Below are 22805 nucleotides of genomic sequence, written 5' to 3' on the forward strand. Positions count from 1 at the left end.
TGTGAGTTTACACATGCTTATCAGAGACTCCACTCCTGGGATAAGCAGGACTTTTCCCACTTTCAGCTCTGGGCTGCTGTAGACCCTGCTGGTGCCAAGTCTGGTCACCTAAAGTGAGAGCATGGGAACCTGTCTCCCCAGTGCTCTCAGATGATTTCCCCTACTCCTGACTGGAATGCAGAAGGGATAAAAGCTGGACTAAGGGGTGGGGAATGGAACAATGGGACTGGATGGATAGAGAAGACGAACTTGTTGGGCAAGGAAACTAAGGTTATATCTACACTACAGACGGGATCAAGTATCAGAGGGGTAGCCGTGTTAGTCTGGATCTGTAAAAGCAGCAAAGAGCCCGCTGGCACCTTATAGACTAACAGATGTATTGCAGCATGAGCTTTCGTGGGTGAATACTTTCTAGTTTTTACTATACGACTAATTTTCAGTGACAGATTAAAGTTTATAGCATGGGATCTAGTGAATAACTGCTTCATGGATGGACTGCATGGCCTAAGACAAGGGTTCTCAACCTTTTTCTTTCTGAGGCCCCCAAACATGCTATAAAAATGATATAGTCCACCTGTGCCACAATAACTGGTTTTCTGCATCTAAAAGCCAGGGCCGGTGTTAAGGGGTAGCAAGCAGTGCAGTTGCCCAGTGCCTCATGCCACAGGGAGCACTATGAAGCTAAGTTGCTCAGGTTTTTGCTTCAGCTCCAGGTGGTGGGGCTCAGGGCCTCATGCTTCACCACCATGCAGTGGGAATTCAGCTTTCTGCCCTGAGCCCTGGCAAGTCTAACACTGGCCCTGCTTGGCGGACCCCCTGAAACCTGGTCGCGCCCTCCCCGCCCCCAGGGGCCTCTAGGCTCCTGGCTGAGAAACCACTTGCTTAAGAGGTCTTTGCCATCTCTAGATTTTATGATCCGTAAGTACTCTAATTTAAAAAAAAAAACCCAAAAAAACCCAACAATTCTGCTTCATGGAGGTTTTTCTCCCCAAGGAATTTTACAAATGGGGAATCTAAATCTGGATCACTGCCTTTTTCTTAAATGGATTTTTAAAATTCTTTGATAGAAACTATCTGTCTTCTAATAGTTCCAGCTTTTCTGTTGACAGTGACTTGCAATTAAAAAAATTAACTACTGAAGTTCTGTGAGTTGAATACACCAAACAGGACAAAAGCAGTATTATTCATCATGAAGGAGATAAAAATAAAAATAATAAAAAGATCATAAATAGTAGTAGAGCAGAGTGGTTAAGCATAGTAGCTGGAGTAGATCTGAAAATTCCAAGAGAAAATCAACTATTAAGAAGATCAGTTCTATGATTACCTGAATGATTACGACGATCACCGATTCTGTAAGCCAATTTATATGCAGGGTATGAGTTACTCTGTGGCCAATATGCTGCTATTTTCAACCCACTCAAGCCTGTGGCTCTTTAATAAATTATTATAGGTGAGACTGGAAGTGCAGCCTAATATTAAGATTGCCCAACACATCACACTAAAAGGATGCTTTTAAAACTTTGCCAGAGTTTAACAGTTTGGACTGATTTTCCATGCCGGCCGTCTGTCTCATGCTGAATTGTTTTGGAAAATTTCAGTCAAAACGGTTCAGCCGTTTCAGAAGAGATTAGGGGATGGGGAACAGGGAAGTGTTTTTCTATCCTTTGGAGTAAGAATTTGAAATTTGGCAGAGTTGACCTCTGTGTCAGGGATATGCTTTTTTTTTTTTTTTTAAACCATCCCCATTAAAAGAGTATCCATATTTGACATTTTAAAAAAAGTTGTGAGTTTACACATGCTTATCAGAGACTCCACTCCTGGGATAAGCAGGACTTTTCCCACTTTCAGCTCTGGGCTGCTGTAGGCCCTGCTGGTGCCAAGTCTGGTCACCTAAAGTGAGAGCATGGGAACCTGTCTCCCCAGTGCTCTCAGATGATTTCCCCTACTCCTGACTGGAATGCAGAAGGGATAAAAGCTGGACTAAGGGGTGGGGAATGGAACAATGGGACTGGATGGATAGAGAAGACGAACTTGTTGGGCAAGGAAACTAAGGTTATATCTACACTACAGACGGGATCAAGTATCAGAGGGGTAGCCGTGTTAGTCTGGATCTGTAAAAGCAGCAAAGAGCCCGCTGGCACCTTATAGACTAACAGATGTATTGCAGCATGAGCTTTCGTGGGTGAATACCCACTTTGTCGATGCTCTGAGATCGAGCCAAAGGCGGCTGATTTAGCAGGTCTAGTGAAGACCCGCCAAATAGACAGCTGATCGCTCTCCAGTCGACCCCTGTACTCTACCCCCAACAAGAAGAATAAGGTAAAACAATGGAGAATTTCTCCTGTCGACCCCCCGCAGCATAGACCCTGCGGCAACTTGACCTAAGGTACGTCAACTTCAGCTACATTATTCGCGTAGCTGGAGTTACATATCATAGGTCGACTTACCACGGTAGTGTAGACATAGCCTGAGCCAGGGAGGGAAATGAGGTCGGGGGGGTGGGGAGGGAGAAGGAGAAGAAGAGAGACTGAAAACACATCCATCCATCCAGGGGTAGGAACTACTGGCTAGGCAGTAAGATAGATAAGAAACCTGAGGAGTGAAGCCTCGGACTGGCTAGGTGAGGAGAATGGGAGCTGGAGTGGGGAAGAGACAGGATTGGGACATGCACAAGTCAGAGTCAGGTTTGGGGAGCTAGAAGAAGAATCTGTGCCTACTAGAGCATACTCCCCACCAGAGCACGGAATGGAGCCCAAGAATCCCAAGTCTCATCACTACTCTACAGTTAGCAAATATCTGTGAAATCCACTGGCAGTGTTCCAGCCCTCTTGGGTGCTGGTCCACATAGTGGATGACAACCTACTACTGCTATCAGTTATTCTGTTAGTTCATGTGGCAGAAGTCTGTTTAGTTGGTCTCAAGTTTCCAACCCTGCTGATGATCTATGTGGGTGTCAATATGCTGCCTCATGATGGCATTTGTTTTTCCAGAGTGCCCTAAAAAATTAAAACAAAAACAAAAAAGCCCCCCCTCCACACAACTCAGGAAGTTACACACAGAACTATGTTAAAAGAACATTAGGACTGCAAAGTTAAGCACTCAAAAGTTAACTTTAATTCTGGCAGTTCCTACCTATGAAACCTTACATCAGGCACCTTCTGAATATGCATTACGATTAAGGCTACGATTTAGTCACAGAGGTTGCAGAAGTCAGAATCCGTGACTTCCAGTGACCTCCATGACTTCAGCCTGCAATGGTCGGGAACTGGGGGGGAAACCCCAGCCACCGCAGGCAGCGGGGGACCCCTGCAGCTTCTGGCCCCCACAGGCAGTGGGGGACCCCCACAGCTCCTGGCCCCTGTGCAGCTGCCACGCTTCAGACAGTGTGGGGACCCACAGATCACCATTTTGTCAGGCATATTTTTAGTAAGAAAGAGTCATGGACAAAAAAGAAAAATTCCCGAAGTTGTGACCTGTCCATGATTTTTACTAAAAATATCCATGACAAAATCTTAGCCTTAATTATGACAGTGTCTTTAACTACTTAATCACATGTAATTTTTTCCACAAAAACCCTGCCTCATTCCATGTACCATAGGATGCTGCTCACTAAACGAGCAGCTATTCAATGTTTTGTTTTATCTTTATTATTCAGCGTGTGGCCCTCTGCTTATTTGCTTCACATTATTCAAATCCCACCCTGAAGACAACTATTAATTTCCTTGCAGGCTTTTCTTAAGTACTCATTACTATAGCACCTGAGTGCTGCACAAACATTAATTTATCTACACATGGCAACTATGAGATGAACGGTATTATTATCCCCATTTTATAGATGAGAATTGAGACACTGAGACCAAGGTCAAAAGTATTAACTAATTGTGTACCCAACTTAAGACATCTAGGACCTGATTTCTCAGAGTATTTAACATTATATATCACATATACTTAATATTCAAATAACAGATTTCATTGACTTTACTTGCAGCTGTGAGTGCTTAGCACCTCTGAAAGTCAGACCTCCTGGTCTCATATCAGGCTCCAAACGATGAGGCAGTCACAATTAGTGATCACCCGTAAAAATCGTGACTTACATGAGCTGTCCAGCATCACATAGGAATTCCGTGACAAGGGAAGGATAAAATCCAATTCTCCAGGACAGCATTCACCTGATTTATCCCTGAAACCCTCCCTTCTTTTCCTGAACATATTCTGCCTCATTCGCAATGCACCTTCCAACTTCCACAACAAATGAGCCAGGGGGCCTATAGGCAACAGTCTCTTTCACTACACTACCCTGCTTCATCCCCAGAGCTTGTCCAGACTTTGTGCTGAATGATGCAGGATCCCAAGGAGAAAAAAAAATAGTATGTGATCATGAAATTAAAGTCTGTATCATAATGCTGGTACACAGAACGACCGAATTAAAATTGTATAAGTAGTTTTAATTCTGGCACTTCCTAACTTTTGAGCCTTTGACTTTGCAACCTTAATAATGGTCTCAACATAGATTTTTTTGTTTGTAATAAACATTACAGTTTGGTTTAATCAAAGAGGCTGAACATGCATAAAGATAAACAAAGTGTGCAATTTACCTCAGCTCCACCCATCCATTTTGGCTCATCAGGAAATTCGGCACATAAAACATCTTTTGACTGGTCAGTCCCAAGGACATGGTAAAACAGCTTCTGATGCACATTAGTGGAGGTCTCAGTGCCTGGTATAATTCAGAAGGGAATTATTTCATTTTCAAAAGACAATTTTTATTAACACCATAAACTTTTTGCAAGCTTCTCTGCCTCTGTACACATACTTGTGGTGAAAGGAGTTATTCAAGGATTGGCTGCTGACCCGTATCAGGCTGCATTCTTATTCTCACTACACAAGAAGAGTGTGTATTTGGGGGAGAAGCAGGTATGACAAATATTGCTAATTTCAGGACTCGTTTCACGCTCTATTTTCTGGAAGCCATCAGCAACTGCAAACATTATTCAAGGAGTCCAAAATATCTGAATAGGTTTTGGCATCATGTAACATGAGATGCCATTTATAGTCATCCTTTTTAATAAATATTCAGTAACTAAGTAAGATAAACATTGGTATCGCTAGGATATTATCAGTTAGTGTTCATATAATAATACTTGCTGAAAGTCAAAAAGTGATATTTTAAGGCTTTGCATGAAGCGCTAGATAAAGTTTGAGATAGGAAAGTAGGAATCTATGCCATCAGATTTTGTTTAATCAAATCAAGGTAAAAAAGAATATTGGCCCAATAGTTTTTGGACATGTAACATTTAGGCTACATTTCCTGTTGTTTTTTTTCTCATTAACCATTTGCTTGTTTTAAATGTTCAGGAGTGACAGACAGATGCAGTTTAGTCAGTAATTCAATCCTTACCAAATACTTCTAGATTTACACTACAGCACTGCTATGCGATCTTTTAACTTCTGAATTTAGAGCATTATTTCAATGCAAAAAGGACAATGCCAGGTACCAAATTTGGAAGTTTGTCCAAATTATAGTTCCAGAGCAGTTGAATGTGTAAAAATAAGAGAAAGACTTGTACCAAGTACTTTTTGATAAACATACTGGGAGCAAGATCTTCAAAAACCTCACCGTGGAAAGAAGGATGAATAAATTGTTTACACAAAAAAAGACAAGAAAGGAGAGACAGGAAAAAAAAACACTTATAAAGGAAAATAATGTATACAGACTTAGGCCCTGATCATTCAAAGACTTACACACCTTTACCACGATGATCAGGGAATGCATATGTACATTAAGTCTTTTCAGGAATGGAGAGTGCAGTGTACTGTACTTGTAGAAGTAGCAATCTCAGAGGGGAGAGAGTATCAAGCAGTCAATCAATATTCTACACATTTCTCAACTGCCTAAGGAAATTTCCTGCGGCAACTTGCCATGGATGTGGTTAAACAGTGCTTAAGTAAAACAATTTTCTAACCACTATTACATCCATCTCTTGAAAAAAGGGGTTACTTTTCTCCACTGATTCAAGGCATACTTACCATCACTTTTCCCATCTTGTTTTGGATAGCAGTTGTAGAACATGCCTTTTCCATCATGGGTCCAAGCCATGCAACTGAATTTAACCCTTTCCAGCATATCTGGAAGCTCTTCAGGACCATCCACTTTCATAAACTTGATAGTTACCCAGTCTGAGCCACTGGAACTCAGACCGTAAGCAAAGTATTCACCATCTTCACTGAATGCATAACCTACAGACAAAGCCAAACAAATGCCTGGGTCACTATTTGGCTGCACAACTTTCTACCACTTGCCACAGACAGACAGAAGCATGGCACCAGTTTAAAGTTGAAAAGCATTTAAAAAATAACTTTCACTTTTGAATAAACGTTTAGAGCACACTTTTTTTTGTTTTAAACTACTTTAGTAGGTCGTGGCTCCCTCCGCCAGCAAATAGTAGTAAATGCAATGGCAGCACCAGCGATCTTTGGTTGCTGGCCATCTCTCATCTATTGCACATCTTTAGGTTGGAAGCATCTTACCATCTTCCAACATGAAGCGGTGATGCAAGTTATTTATACACATATGTAGTAACTAGAAGAAGTGCTGTTTAGTTGTTATCCCAAAAGACAGAGAGGTAGGACTCTTAATTTCTACTCCCAGAGCTGCCACCAATGGAACTATTTAGTGTTTCTGTCACTTTCAATTCATTGCTTAGAGTAAACCACAGCTGAAGTGGGAGGCATTGCACTTTACTGGTGGGCTCTGCAGTGTTCAAGTCGCTCCCTTCTAAAAACCTGTCTGTAATTAAATTGGGAAGGGGCACACACATCTTTAAATACTGTTTTTCCAAATGCAACTTTCAAAATTCACACAGTTTGACCCTATAATAAATCTATAGTTTATTAGAGTCCCTCCACACAACTCTGTGTAGCTCAAAAGCTTGTCTCTTTCACCAGCAGAACTTGTTCCAATAAAAAAAAAAGATACTTGAATATTCTGGGTGTAGTATTAGCTAACTACCAGAAAAGGTCAACATAATTAGCAGGATCACCCACCTACTCCCAGAAGATCTCATCAGCACTGGTTGGTAATTTGTTCTGGGGATATGAAGGGATCTTTAGTACAATCAACTCTTCCCAAACACACAGTATTCACTTTTCTGGAGTCCCTGGAGATTCCAGAATTTCACAGCTCACTGACTGAGAGTTTAGCTTAGCATACCATCCTTTTAACATAAAGGAAGACTGGTATGTGACAAATGCTGAGGACACTCTACTAACACCTATCTGAACTATGAGCCTTTTCCTCAATTGCTTGGGGATACTGGGGGAGAGTGGAGAAGGGAGCAGGCTTAAAATTAATGAATTTAAAGGACAAACATCTTCAGAGAAAGCAATTGCCATTCTAGAGATAGTCATTTCAAGTTAGACTCTGCAAAGCAATAGAAAATACAGAGAAATATACTGGAAAAATTGTGCATCACCAGATGGACGGATTATATGACCTAACAGAATTAGCTGGAAAAGACCCGAGATTTATGTAGTTCTATCTGAATCATGAGAGGAAAACAAGATTCTGCAACATCTTTCAGGAGGGCCTTACATGGATGTTGGCCCAGACATTGAGGGACAAATTCAGTCTGGTTATAAACAAGCTCAACTCTACTGAAGAGAATGGATTACACCAGGCCTGAATTTGGCCTGGTGTGTCCCCTAGCAATATAATTACAAATTAAATTAAGCTTTATTCATTTTTTTAAAAAGCCTTCCTTCACCCCTGTGCACACACACACCACCCCTCTACCTACCTTTATAGCTCATGAGGTTATGTCTTCAAATAGGAAAAAAGGTGTTAACTCCCTTGAGGCAAGAACATAAGAGCTGCCATGCTGAGCCAGACTATGGTCAACTTTCAACAGTATCCTGTCTCCCAACAGAGCTTCAAGGGAAGTATACAGAACAGGGCAATTATGGAATGATTCATCAGTCTTCCACTTCCTGCTAGTCAACGGCTGAGCGTGGTTTGGATCATTCACCATTTTGGCTAACAGTCACTGATGGACTTATCCTCCATGAACGTATCTAGGTCTTTTTTGAAACTAGTTATAATTTTGGCCATCATATGTCATGACAATGAGTTCCACAGGTTAGTTGTGCTTTGTGAGAGAAGGACATTTTCGTTTGAATTAAACCTGCTGCCTCTTACTTTAATCAGGTAACGCCTGGTTTTTGTATTGTATGAAAAGGTAAACAGGGTGAACAACAAAGTGTTATTTACTTTTTCCACACGGCTTACAATTTTATAGACCTGTATCATATCCTCCCTTAGTTGTCTCTTTTCTAAGTTGAGCTGTCCTAATCTTTTAGTCCTCCCTCATGTGGAAACTCTCCTTACCAGTGATCATCTTTCTTGCCTTTCACTGAATCTTTTCCAGTTCCACTGCAACCAGAACTGGACACAGTATTCAAGGCATGGGTACTCCATGGATTTCTGTACTGACATTACAATTTTTTGTTCTTAGTTCCTATTCCTTTTCTAATAGTTCCAAACATAGTTAGCCTTTTAGACCGCTGCTATGCATTTAGCTGATGTTTTCAGAGAACTATCCACGGTAACTCCAAGGCCACTTTTTTGAGTGATAACAGCTAATTTAGAATCTAATTATATATGTATAGTTGGGATTATTTTTTCCCCATATGCATTATTTTGCACTTATCTATGTTGAATTACATCTGACATCATTGCCCTGTTACCTAGTTTTGTGAGATCCCTCTGTTATTCCTCACAGCCTGCTTTGGACTTATCTTGAATAATTTTGTATCTGCAAATGTCACCACTTCACTGTTCATGCCCTTTTCTAGATAATTAATGAATACAGTGAACAGTACAGGTCCAACTACAGATCCTTGGAGGACTGCACTCTTTATCCCTCTCCATCGTGAAGACTGGCTATTTATTACTATTCTTTGTCTCCTATCTTGCAACCAGTTATTGATCTACAAAGGGATCTTCACTCTTAAGCTACTTAGGATATGTCTAAGCTGCAATTAAACACCTGCAGCTGGCCCATGTCAGCTGACTTGTGCTCATGCTATGGGGCTATTTAATTGCAGTGTAGTGTTCAGACTCTGTCTCAAGGACCTCATGAGGGGGAAGGGTTCCAGAGCCCAGGCCCAAGCATCTCTACACTGCAATTAAATGGCCCCATAGCCCAAGTCCCAGGAGCCCAAGTCAGCTGACAAAGGCCAGTTGCCGGCCTTTAATTGCAGTGCAGACATGCCCTCAGTTTGCTCAGAGGGACCTTGTCAAAGCCTTATGGAAAATCCAAATACACCAAATCAACTGGAGCACTGTTATCCACACAGAAGTATAGAAACGTAGGACTGGAAGGGACCTCGACAGATCATCTAGTCCAGTCCCCTGCACTGAGGCAGGACTTAGTATTACCAAAACCATCCCTGGCAAGTGTTCTTAAAAACCTCCCACGACAGAGATTCTACACACGCCCTAGGTAATTTGTTCCAGTGCTCAACTACTCTTACACTTACGAAGTTTTAACCTAAATGTCCCTTGCTCCAATTTAAGCTTATTATTTCTTGTCCTGTCCTCAGTGGTTAAGGAAAACTATTTATCACCCTCCAATTTCTAACATTTTACATATTTGAACACTCTTATGTCTCCCCTCAGTCTTTTCCAGAGTAAAACCCAATTTTTTCCTCATAGGTCATGTTTGCAAAACCTTTAATCATTTTTGTTGTTCTCCTCTGGACTTTCTCCAAATTGTCCACATCTTTCCCAAAGTCTGGTGCTCAGAACTGAACACAGTACTCCAGTTGAGGCCTTATCAGTGTTGAGTAGAGAAGAAGAATTATTTCTCATGTCTTGCTTATGACACTCCTGCTAATACAGGGTTTCTCAAACAGGGGTCGGTGCTTCTGCAGGAAAAGCCCCTGGCGGGTCAGGCCGGTGTGTCTACCTGCTTCATCTGCAGGTCCGGACGATCACGGCTCCCACTGGCTGCAGATCGCGGCTCCCGGCCCATGGGAGCTGCTGGAAGTGGCGCGGGCCGAGGGATATACTGGCAGCAGCTTCCAGCAACTCCCATTGGCCCTCTGCTAATACATCCCAGAACAGTATTACATTATTAACTCATATTTAGGTTAGTGATCCACTATAGCCACTAGATCCTTTTCTGCAGTACTCTTTCCTAGGCAGTCATTTCTCATTGTGTACTTATGCAATTGATTGTTCCCTCCTAAGTGGAGTACTTCGCATTTGCACTTATTGATTTGATCCTATTTATTTCAGATCATTTCTCCAGTTTGTCAAGATCATTTTGAATTTTAATCCTGTCCTTCAAAGCTCTTGCAACCCATCCCAGCTTGGTATTGTCCACCAAACTTCATACGTATACTCTTTATAAGGCTAGCCAAATAATTTATGAAGATATTGAATAGAACTAGACTCAGGACAGATTACTGTGGGATCCCACTCAATATGCCCTTACCATTGGTTCACTGTTAAGCTGTAACTTCTCTCTGAGTACCGTTTTCTAACCAGTTGTGCACTCACCTTATAGTAGGTTTCTCTAAGCTATATTGCCATTCTTTGCTTATGAGAGGGTCATGTGAGACAGTATCAAAAGCCTTACTAAACTTGAGAGATGTCACATCTCCCGCTTCTCCCTTATCCACAAAGCTTGTTGAACTGTCAAAGAAAGATACAAGGTTGTATTCTTGTTGGCTCCCTCCAGGAATTCTAATGGATCAATGAGGCATGACTTCCCTTTACAAAAGTACTGGTGCCCAGTACTTAATATGGGCTCACCTGCATGTAATTGCCAGGACTGCCTCTTTTAAAAAGACAGCATTACATTCACTACCTTCCAGTCATCTGGTACAGAGGCTGATTTCAGTGATAGGTTATACACTACTGTTACTAGTTCTGTACTGTTATACTTTAATTCTTTCAGAACTCTTGGGTGAACACCAGCTGGTCCTGGTGACTTACTACAGTTTGCTGATCAGTTTGTTCTAAAATTTTTCTATTGACACATCAAGTTGGACAGTACTTCAGATTTTGTCACTACCAAAGAACAGCTGTAATGTGGGTATATACCCCACATCTTCTACAGTGAAGACCGATGCAAAGAATTCATTTAGCTTCTCTGCAGTGGCCTTGTCTTTGAGTGCTCCCTTAGCACCTCTGTCATCTAGTGGTCTCACTCCTGTTTGGCAGGCTTCCTGCTTCTGAGGGTATGTCTAAACTACAAGATTATTCCGATTTTACATCAACTGGTTTTGTAAAACAGATTGTATGAAGTCAAGTGCTCGTGGCCACACTAAGCACATTAATTCGGCGGTGTGCGTCCATGTACCGAAGCTAGCGTCGATTTCCGAAGCATTGCACTGTGGATAGCTATCCTGTAGCTATCCCATAGTTCCCACAGTCTCCCCCGCCCATTGGAATTCTGGGTTGAGATCCCAATGCAAAAACAGTGTCGCGGGTGATTCTGGGTAAATGTCGTCACTCAATCCTTCCTCCGTGAAAGCAATGGCAGACAATCATTTCGCATCTTTTTTCCCCGGATTGCCCTGGCAGACACCATAGCATGGCAACCATGGAGTCCTTTTTGCCTTTTGTCACTGTCACCGTATGTGTACTTGATGCTGCTGACAGACGTGGTACTGCAGTGCTACACAGCAGCATTCATTTGCCTTTGCAAGGTAGCAGAGACAGTTACCATCCCTATTGCACTGTCTGCCATGCCATTGTAAATTGGCGATGAGATGAGAGTTATCAGTTGCTCTGTACCATCTGCTGCTGTCATGGGTGCTCCTGGCTGGCCTCACTGAGGTCGGCTGGGGGCGCATGGACAAAAATGGGAATGACTCCCCCGGTCATTGCTTTCTTTATGTTTTGTCTAAAAATAGAGTCAGTCCTGCCTAGAATATGGGGTAAGTGTACTAGAGAACCAGAGAGCACAGCCGCTCTGTGTCAGAACCCTGAGATCCCGCAGAAATGATGAGCTGCATGCCATTTTAGGGGGTGCCCCTGCAACAACCCCACACGTTGCTTCCCTCCTCCCCCAACCCTCCTGGGATACCGTGGCAGTGTCCTCCCATTTGTGTGATGAAGTAATAAAGAATACAGGAATAAGAAACACTGACTTTTTAGTGAGATAAAATAAGGGGGAGGAAGCCTTCAGCTGCTATGATAGTCCAGGCAGTACAGAATCTTTTCTTTAGACATGAAGGGGTGGGGGGGACTGATGGAGCTCAGCCTCCGGTTGCTATGATGAAGACGGTTTCCAGCCGTTCTGTACCATCTGCCAGGAATGACCGGGAGTCATTTCCATTTTTACCCAGGCGCCCCCAGCCGAGGCCAGCCAGGAGCACTCACGGGCTGATGGTGACGATGGATAGCAGTCATATTGTACCGTCTGCCACCGGGAAGAGGATGCTAGGGTTCAACACTGCAGCACCCCGTCTACCAGCAGCATGCAGTAGACACAGGGTGACATCGAAAAAAGGTGAGAAACATTTTTTTCCCTTTTCTTTTTGGGGGGAAGGAAAGGGTGTAAATTGACAACATATACCCTGAAACACCTGGGAAAATGTTTTTGACCATTCAGGCATTGGGAACTCAGCCAAGAACGCAAATATTTTTCGGAAACTGCAGGGACTGTGGGATAGCTGGAGTCCTCAGTATCCCCTCCCTCCCTGCATGGGCATCCATTTGATTCTTTGGCTTTCCGTTACGCTTGTCACACAGCACTGTGCTGTGGCCTCTGTTTAGCATAGCCTGGAGATTTTTTGAAATGCTTTGTCATTTCGTCTTCTGTAACGGAGCTGTGATAGAACAGATTTGTCTCCCCATACAGTGATCAGATTCAATATCTCCCGTACGCTCCATGCTGGAGCTCTTTTTGGATTTGGGAGTGCATCGCCACCCATGCTGATCAGAGCTCCACGCTGGGCAAACAGGAAATGAAATTCAAAAGTTCGTGGGGCTTTTCCTGTCTACCTGGCCAGTGCATCCGAGTTCAGATTGCTTTCCAGAGCGTCACAATGGTGCACTGTGGGATACTGCCCAGAGGCCAATACCGTCGATTTGCGGCCACACTAATCCTAATCCGACATGGCAATACCGATTTCAGCACTACTCCTCTTGTCGGGGAGGAGTACAGAAATCGGTTTAAAGAGCCCTTTATATCAATATAAAGGGCCTCGTTGTGTGGACGGGTGCAAGGTTTATTGGTTTAATGCTGCTAAATTCTGTTTAAACGTGTAGTGTAGACCAGGCCTGATGTACTTTAAAAAAAAGTTACTGTTTCGGCATCTTTAGCAAGTTGCTTCTCAAATGCTTTCTTGGCCTCTCAATATTTTTTTTTAAAGTTTAATTGTCAGTGTCTACGTTCCTTCCTATTTTCCTCATTAGGATTTGACTTCCATATTTTAAAGGATGCCTTTTTGCCTCTATCATCCTCCACTGTTTAGCCACAGTGGCATTCTTTTGACCCTCCTACTGTCTTTTTTGATTTGGGGTATACTTTTAGTCTGAGCCTGTTATAGTGTTTTTAAGTTGTCTCCATATTGGCTGCAAGCATTTTACCTTTGTGACTGCTCTGTTTAATTTCCATCTAACTAGCATCCTTATTCTTGTGTAGTTAAATGTTACTGTGGTGGGGGGTTTGATATTTTCACCTCCTACATGGATGTTAAATTTAATTACAGTATGGTCACTATTGCCAAACAGTTCAGCCTACAGAGGCAGCTTGTATGTTTCACATGAGTTAGTAGGTTAAGGTAAGCCCTAAGCTTCCTCACACACACTAACTCAACCTGCTAACTCATGTGAAAACTACATACTGTCTGGTCTTCACTAGGATTCTGCCTCAAGTTAGAGATATTCTTTGCTTGTTCAAGGTAGCTGGGCTGTGCAGGGATGTAGCATGAAGCGGACATGACAGTGCCACAGGTACAGCTTAATTAATATACAAAAATTTAGTAAAAGGTAGATCAGCATCTTTAACTGGACTCTGTACTGGATAGTCAATCAGTGGAGAGGCAAAGCACTATCCTGGAGAACTCCCACTCTGCCTTGCCCAATAATTACCATTTCTGGCATAAAGCTGGACAAATACTTTGAACTGACATTTGAAAGAAATTACACTAGAAAAAGTGCTGAGGCACCTGAGAATTAGAGGTGTCCATCACACAAATGCATATGAAGATTATAAAACAATCCAGAAAGCCAAAAGCCTGTGCTGAGAGAAAGAGGAAAGATTACCCAAGTGACATTAGACAGACATTCTTACATATAATCATAAGGAAATCTTTGAAATAAGGAGAATTCCTCGCACTCATCTTTTTCTCTTTTGCTTTTTTATTTTGAGTAGACAAAACCCCTATCAGACACCGTAACTTTCCCCACAAAAATACTTATGAACATTATGTTTTGATGTAAACAAACAAAAACAAAAAAAACCCCTAACTTTTATAGTTTTGTAGCCTCAAAATAATCCCAACTTCTGTTTTTTTTAAAAACTCCTGCCTCACTGACCTCGTAAAGCCACAGTGCCATCATCAGAAAGCTTATTTGGATCAAGAAATATTTTGGCATCAGCATCCAAGGATTCCTGCACATATAATACTCGCTGGTTCTGCAGTCCAGTATTGTAAAAGTGAAAAAACCTGGAAAACACAAACTGAATGAGCAAAAAAGGAACTCTATTTTTATTTTCCAGCTCAGCTAGAAAAAGGAAAAAAGAAAAAGGAGGAGGAGGCGGTTTGAAAGATTGGTAAGAAGCGATAAAAGACAAACAGAAGCCATACAGTAGTAACATCTTTACAACAGAGTATCCAAATGCTTCTGGAATAAAGGGATGTGGAATTCATCTAAGGCACTTTCTACCAAAAAACAAAAAACCCAAACACACACACACACACACACACACAAAATATACAATAGAGGATGAAGTAACTTCCACACTACAACATGACACTGAACAGTTTGACAATCTTGAAATCTTAGGAAGTTTGGGAAGTTTCATAGGACTGTACCTTAGAAAACCTTTGCACTCAATATTACTATTTCAAAGTTTCCTTCCATCCTGATTCTGTATCTGGCGGCTGATAAGTAAGTTTTAAATAAAAAACTGCATTTGAAACTGTTTCCCTGCATTTCCTTGCTAAGGTCTAGAACAGCAATAAGTGTCAGAAGATAGGTTTCAGAGCAGCCATGTTAGTCTGTATCGGCAAAAAGAACAGGAGTACTTGCGGCACCTTAGAGACGAACAAATTTATTTGAGCATAAGTTTTCATGGGCTATAGCCCACTTCATCAGATGCATAGAGTGGAACATATAGTAAGAAGATATATATACCTACAGAGAACATGAAAAAGTGGAAGTAGCCATACCAATTGTAGGAGGCTAATTAATTAAGATGAGCTATTATCAGCAGGAGAAAAAAAATCTTTTGCAGTGATAATCAAGATGGCGCATTTTAGACAGTTGACAAAAAAGGTGTGAGGACACTTAATGTTAATATGAAACTAGATACCATTAACTTGGGTTTGAATAGAGACCGAGTGGCTGTGTCATTACACACATTGAATCTATTTCCCCATGACAAGAAGGTGTGAGGATACTTAACATGGGGAAACTGATTCAATGCGTGTAATGATCCAGCCACTCTGTTTCTATTCAAACCCAAGTTAATGGTATCTAGTTTCATACTAACATTAAGTGTCCTCACACCTTCTTGTCAACTGTCTAAAAAGCGCCATCTTGATTATCACCACAAAAGATCTTTTTGTTTTTTTTAAAGTTAGTTTCACTTCTGTGTTGCCAGGTATTTTCACTTCCTAGTTTATTAAATTAGTATGACTGGACCACTGTTTCCCAGAATACTTTTTGTGCTCCCTCAGCTTTTTAAAGAGTATTTGCAATAGCCAAGACCAGTTCCAGGCACCAGAGGAGGAAGCACGTGCCGGGGCGGCACATGCTAAGGGGCAGCATTCCGGACAATCTTGGGGCAGCACAGTCCAGACTTTTTTTTTTTTAAACACGCTTTGGCAGTCCAAGCGGCTTTTTTTTTTTTTTTTTGGCTTGAGAGGCAAAAACGGTAGAGCCGGCCCTGGTAATAGCTGCTGTTTCAGAGATGATTAGTTGCAGCTGCTATTTCTTATCTTATAGTCGAAATGTGATTTATGAATTTCTAAATATTATAACCATAAGAAGTTTATAGGCCTTATTTCAAACAAGTAAGATGTACATGAGAAAGCCTTCTTTATATCATGTAATCTCTAGATCTGGATAAATACAATTAAAAGTGGTACAAGCACAATTTTTTGAAGTTAGTCTCTCACATGAGGTTGATCATTACTAATGGATAGTGAATACATATTTCAGATAGGGATGCTATTGGAAGAGCTGCAGCTCCTCTCCCTGGCTTTGTGTAGCAAAACCACTTTCTGAGTAGTCCTCTTTTCCCAATCTCTGAAGCAGCATGGAGGGGGGGAATAGCGGAATTCCCTGCACCTGTGGATAGTTGTGGGAAAGCATCAAAACCTATTGGTTGACTGGAAAAAAACTCAACTGAAAGACAGAAAGGGCTCTTCATGATTTTTACAATTAATAAATGTCCACATGGCACAAAGAGACATTACAAACATGGCTACCACATCCCCTCTTTGCTCTTTTTGCTGGAGAATTGCTGCATGTCTCTGTAGTGACATCATAGGACAAGGTAACCCAAGCTGCAACTCCATTTCTGCAGTTGAGGAAAGCCCAAAAGTCAGCATCCCCCTTTCTACCCTCGTCTAGTTAAAAGGAACAAAAGCTGCAATTTAAATTGGCAAATTGTCAGTAACTAAAATTTTTAAACGAGTACCCTTATAGTCTCATTTTCTTTTTTTAAATCCTTCTTAAACAGTATGACTTTCTGCTCCTCTGCTGATATTTAAGGGTCTTTTGAGCAAAAGAATATCTACAGAAAGATAATGAAAATGACTACATGAAGTCCTGTCAATTGCACAAAGTAAAAATAGCAAAATTTCCTCCAGTCCCTCTGACCTTTCCAGTTTAGTAATCCTAGGTATTACTTCTAACCAGGGCTTAGAATTCAGCTTTATGATCTAAAAAGCACCCAGCAGCTTCTTTACGTACCTTTTTCCTTTCTTGAAGTGGCAACTGTATTTGGGATAGTCATAGAGATCAGTCATTCGTTCTTTGAATAACCCTCTGACAGGACACTGCTCAAGAAAGGGCACCGTAAGCTTATTCTGGGCCTCCACAAAAGCCTGAAGGTAAAAAATAATGCACATGCTGAGTCAAACATACCTGTACGTCCTATAAGAAATACTATCTATCTATCTTCTGACACAAGTCGCACAGAAAGAATTGCTCTATGTATTTGATGTGTAGAGTCACCCATGAAGAGTCTCAACGCCTACCTCCATAATATCATGATAAAGTGATAGAAAATAAAGTATTCAAGATAAAATAGTAGATCTCAATCTAGACTCTCAGATTCACACTTGTGTAATTAAAATTACAACCACCAAAAACTAGATTTCCTCCCATCCCCCAAAAAGAAGCATTTAAGAAAGCTTCTCATATTTGTCCAAGAGGCTTGGGTAAAAATCAGATTATAGTATATATCTAAATAGCGCTAGCTTTACTTGCATCACAAGAAGCATACAGAGCTGCTGTACAGCGCGCCTCCAGTACTCTACAACTACTAAAACTGGAACATTCATAAGGAAAAATAAAGTGTGTTTCATCCCAATAAGGATAGTATTTATACGGCAGTGTATGACTGGCAGACATACATAACACTTTGAGCTGTGTCAATCCATCACATCTCACAAGTGATATAGAATTGGTCTGGACAGTAAACCCAGGAAAGCCCAGGGTAGAAACAGGAATTGGTTTTGTAACTTCTTCCTTCTCAGAATGTACTGAACCAAATCCTCATGACAGCAGGTGAGATTCACACATGTGAAGAGGACTCAAATGGTGCATAAAGGTATATTCTGAGCTAGGTCTCTGTTCTTGAAAGACATATAATCAAGTTCCTGATCACTTATGGACATTAAAATTTCAGTGTCACAAAAGGGTAGCAATGTCAACCCTGGTCTCAAGGCCAAATCCCACTCAATTATCTTTTGCCTACCCAAGTTCCTTCTGCAATTTCAATTAGAAAAGACATTCTTCTATTTCACATCCTAAAATTGTTATGTAGGGTGTCCAGGAGCTGTTAAATAGGTGCTATATTTTATCCCAGAGTTGAGTTCTTTTCAGCAGCAGATGAAATGAGCCCTTTATAGCTTACATAGCAGTCTAAAATTCTTTAGAATTCTTCAGAAAGCAAGGTGCGATACAAACAAAATGGATCCTAGCGGTCCTTGTACCTCGAGTACTCATTTACCTCTTGTGCAATGGAGTAAAAAGTACCATTCAAACCTTGAATATGCGAGAGGAACTCACATAAGCCCCTGGTCTGCTAGTACAGGCACTAACCAAATCTAGCCAAGAGTATTAATTTAGAAACTATAAATGCCCAACAAAAATAAATTTAGGGAAAACAAATTGATTATTTCAATTACGCCATCATGAGAATGTAGATAGCAAACACACTGGCTACTCATTTAATTAAATTAATGTTTGCAAAACACTAAGATTCTCAGATCAAAGGGACAAAGTAAGTGTGAAAATTATTATAAATAGCCACACACTTATTCCATTTGCTATCCTGAATTGTACTGGTATATCACACACAGGTAAACACTTTAGGACTTTTCTTACGCTCTATAGCACGTGTCAAACAGAGTAATACTTATACATTACCTGTTCAGCTCACTGTCAGATCAGACTAGTGGTTCTCAAATTTATTTGATTGCATCCTCCTTCATGTCTGTAGTAGTTCACGCCCACCATCCCTCCCGCCACACAACTATATATGCTGATAAAAGCAGCAGAGGCACTTCACTTGAATCAATTTCGACTTCTGTCTTTTTCATTTGAGTTTGGCTCATTCATGCAACAGAAAAAAACCACGATCCATTCTAATAAGAGTACAAGCAAAACTGTGATTGTGCTGCATGCTTACAATTAATTGCACACATCATGTTGTAGAAAACGGATTAAGGTACAGATGGCAAAGACTTTGTAGAATACTAAGCAAGCTTAGGAGAAATCCATCAAAAACACACAGTGCCATCTGAAGACCTGATATGTCTGGAGTAGCGGTCCCCAACTTTTTCGCGTGGCGAGCGCTGGACAACTAGCCACCGAGGAGCGTGGTCGCCCAACAAGCAGCCGCCGAAAATCAGCGACATTTCGGCAGCAGCGCTTCGGCGGCGACGCTTCCTGGCGTTGCCGCTTCTCAACAGCATTTCAGCGGCTGCTTGTCTGGTGGCCAGTAGGCGGGCGCACACAGATGCCCCAGCGGGTGCCATGGTGCCCACGAGCACCGCATTGGGGACCCCTGGTCTGCAGGAATCAACTTTGCTAGTTATTTGTTGCTGTGGGGTAAAATGTGTGCAGTAAGGTTTTTTCTCCCTAAAGCTTCTCATGCTCCCTGTGATGGTACCTTCCATAAGGCTTTTGGAAATATGCTTAGAATGTGTTTTATGCTACATATGCCATGTAACATATCTCAAAGGTTATGATCTACTGAATGTATTAATCCTATTTGTATGCATGTATCATTTTTGTATTTGAAGTTATGAATGTTAGCTGTGTACCGGCTTGATTTCTAAATAACCTTAGTAGAGCACTTGTCAGTTCCTCGAGAAATGAATGTTGAAATTAAGTACCTAATCAAGAAACACTTAAAGGACAATGGATCTTGGAATGTTCCAATCCACATAAGAAGTCTACTTGAGGATGTTCAAGATAGCATGTAAACAATGGATGCTGCCTGAAAAAACTGAGTCATGCATGGACACGTGAGTTCCCCAGCTGACTCCTAAACTCCATCTTGGAGCTGGACATTGCATAGGAGTGAGGAGGGGGTCTCTACCCACAGGAGAAACTCTATTTAAACCCCTGGGAGACCCCTCCATGTTGTCTGCAGCTGGCTAAAGAGAGAGCATCTCCACCCCCCAGGATACTTGGAAGAAAGTGGAACAAAGGGCAGTGACTGCAAGGGGTGTGAGTGATTATTCAACCCAGGCTAAAAGATTAGTCTGTAAAAGGGAGCATTCTGGAATTGGTGAGGATCTTATCTGTATTCAGTTTGATTAGACATAGATTTGCACATTTTATTTTATTTTGCTTGGTGACTTACTTTGTTCCGTCTGTTACTACTCGGAATCACTTAAATCCTCGTTTCTGTATTTAATAAAATCATTTTTAATTATTAATTAACTCAGAGTATGTATTAATACCTGGGGGAACAAACAACTGTGCATATCTTTCTACCAGTGTTATAGAGGGCGAACAATTTATGCATTTACCCTCTATAAGCTTTATACAGGGTGTCATAACCTAGTCCCAGATTTGGACCTTAGCGTCCAAAATATGGGGGTTAGCATGAAAACCTCCAAGCTTAGTTACCAGCTTGGACCTGGTAAAGCTGCCACCACCCAAAAAATTAGAGTGTTTTGGGGCACTCTGGTCCCCCCAAAAACCTTCCCTGGGGACCCCAAGACCCAAATCCCTTGAGTCTCACAACAAAGGAAAATAAACCTTTTCCCTTCCCCCCTCCAGGTGTTCCTGGAGAGATACACAGAAGCAAGCTCCGTGAATCCAAACAGAGGGATTCCACCCTCTCTGTTTCCAGTCCTGGAAACAGAAGTACTTCCCTCTTCACCCAGAGGGTATGCAAAGTCAGGCTAGTAAATCTAACACACACAGATTTCCTCCTGACTTCTTCCTCCCACCAATTCCCTGGTGAGTACAGACTCAATTCCCTGGAGTTCCCCACTAAAGAAAAACTCCAACAGGTCTTAAAAAGAAAGCTTTATATAAAAAGAAAGAAAAAATACATAAAAATGGTCTCTCTGTATCAAGGTGACAAATACAGGGTCAATTGCTTAAAAGAAATATGAATAAACAGCCTTATTCAAAAAGAATACAATTTAACACATTCCAGCAACTACACACATGTAAATACAAAAAAAAACATAAATCACTATCTGATCTTTTGTACTTACAACTGGGAAACAGAAGATTAGAAAGGCAGGAGATAGAAATCCTCTCATAGCCGAGAGAGCGTACAGGCAGAAGACAAAGAACTCAGACACAAACTTCCCTCCACCCAGATTTGAAAAAGTTTGGTTTCCTGATTGGTTCTCTGGTCAGGTGTTTCAGGTTACTTCTTTCCAGGTGTAAGAGACATTAACCCTTAGCTATCTGTTTATGACACAGGGTAAAATAGATTTAATTGGGTTTAGACCCCATTGGGAGTTGGGCCTCTTGAGAGTTAAAGACAAGCACACTTCTGTGAGCTGCTTTCAGGTAAACCTGCAGCTTTGAGGCAAGTAATTCAGAACCTGGGTCTTTGCTGGAGCAGACGGGGTTGTCTGGCTCAGCTGGGGTCCCACGCTGGCCAGGAAAGCAGGGGTAGAAGTAGTCTTGGCACATCAGGCGGCAGCTCCCAAGAGGGTTTCTGTGATCTAATCCATCACACCCTCAGCCTTTCCTGAGGCTCCAGCCCCCTAATCATTTTTGTTGCCTAAAATGTAGACTTGAAGGGATTATTGGAAGTGTGTAAATTAATTTGTTTTTCCAAAGCTGCAAAGTCTGATCACAAATCTCAATCTAAGTACTTGTTCCAGCACATGCTTTATTGCTGTTGTCACAGCTTCTATATAAATGGACTGGGAAATGGAGTATAACAAAGGAATAAGTATCAGAGGGGTAGCCATGTTAGTCTGTATCCACAAAAACAATGAGGAGTCCAGTGGCACCAGAAAGAGTAACATGGAGCGAAAACTGCAGATACAAGCATATATTATTTATGCCTATATCTGCAATTTTCACTTCATGCATCTGAAGAATTGGGTTTTTTTAAGCCACAAAAGCTTATGCCCAAATAAATCTGTTACTCTTTATGGTGCCACCAGACTCGTCGTTTTAAAAGGAGTAAGTACTATTTCTCCCTGGCCCCACTATTCAGCAATTCTATATGGTTTCCTTTTTTATGGTTATTTCATGTCCTGCATGCACTATCTAAATATGGGGGCTGGAGAGGAAAGGACCTTCCTTCCTTGGACAGGATATTCTTCTGTCCCATTTTGTGGTAGTTATATTACTAGCAGAGTAAATATTGAGGCATTCCACAGCAAGCATAAATCAAAGTTACATGTCTGCTCATATGTCCTGGGGCATTCAGCAGCTAATGCTGAAGCTAGGTCTTTAAAGACAGCCAACCAATAGGAGAAACCTCTTGCAATTCACCTTCAAACATAACACCCACTAGGATAAGCTTAGTATTCAGCTTATTTCCTAAGGATATTGGTCTAAAATTCACAGTATTGCTATAGCAGATGCACGATTACTTTTGCCCCTTTGCCAAGCAGTAGTAGATGTCAGCCCTTGCTGATCAGTTTCATGTCAGAGGTGAAATCAGTGACATGGGCTTAACGTATTACTATTATAATATGTTTACTTATGAAGTGTACATGAGTCCTGGTTCCTTGAACAGAGATGGTCACGAATTGCTCACAGGCAAGTCCCTCTTGCAAACCTCAGATACAGCACCATTGCCTCATCACCAAGCAGCAGCAGCCTCGGAACTGCCTCTCAATGCTCAGAGGATACTGTTCCTTGTTTCTTCTTGAAAACACCATTGACAGTCCAC

The 22805-nt window shown here is 41.5% G+C and overlaps 1 protein-coding gene across 1 annotated transcript in view; it reads right to left on the bottom strand.

Moving 5' to 3' along the window:
- PREP (prolyl endopeptidase) overlaps window positions 1–22805 on the bottom strand; it is a 158250-nt gene that overhangs the window by 124083 nt on the left and 11362 nt on the right. The window contains exons 3-6 of the mRNA XM_030556022.1: window positions 17162–17295; window positions 14555–14685; window positions 6028–6237; window positions 4596–4717 (exon numbers count right to left, since the gene is read on the bottom strand). Coding sequence (XP_030411882.1) covers window positions 4596–4717; window positions 6028–6237; window positions 14555–14685; window positions 17162–17295 — 597 coding nt within the window. The remainder of the gene's footprint in view (window positions 1–4595; window positions 4718–6027; window positions 6238–14554; window positions 14686–17161; window positions 17296–22805) is intronic.

Source organism: Gopherus evgoodei, chromosome 3, assembly GCF_007399415.2.
Source record: "Gopherus evgoodei ecotype Sinaloan lineage chromosome 3, rGopEvg1_v1.p, whole genome shotgun sequence".
In the NCBI taxonomy this organism is placed as follows: Eukaryota; Metazoa; Chordata; order Testudines; family Testudinidae; genus Gopherus; species Gopherus evgoodei.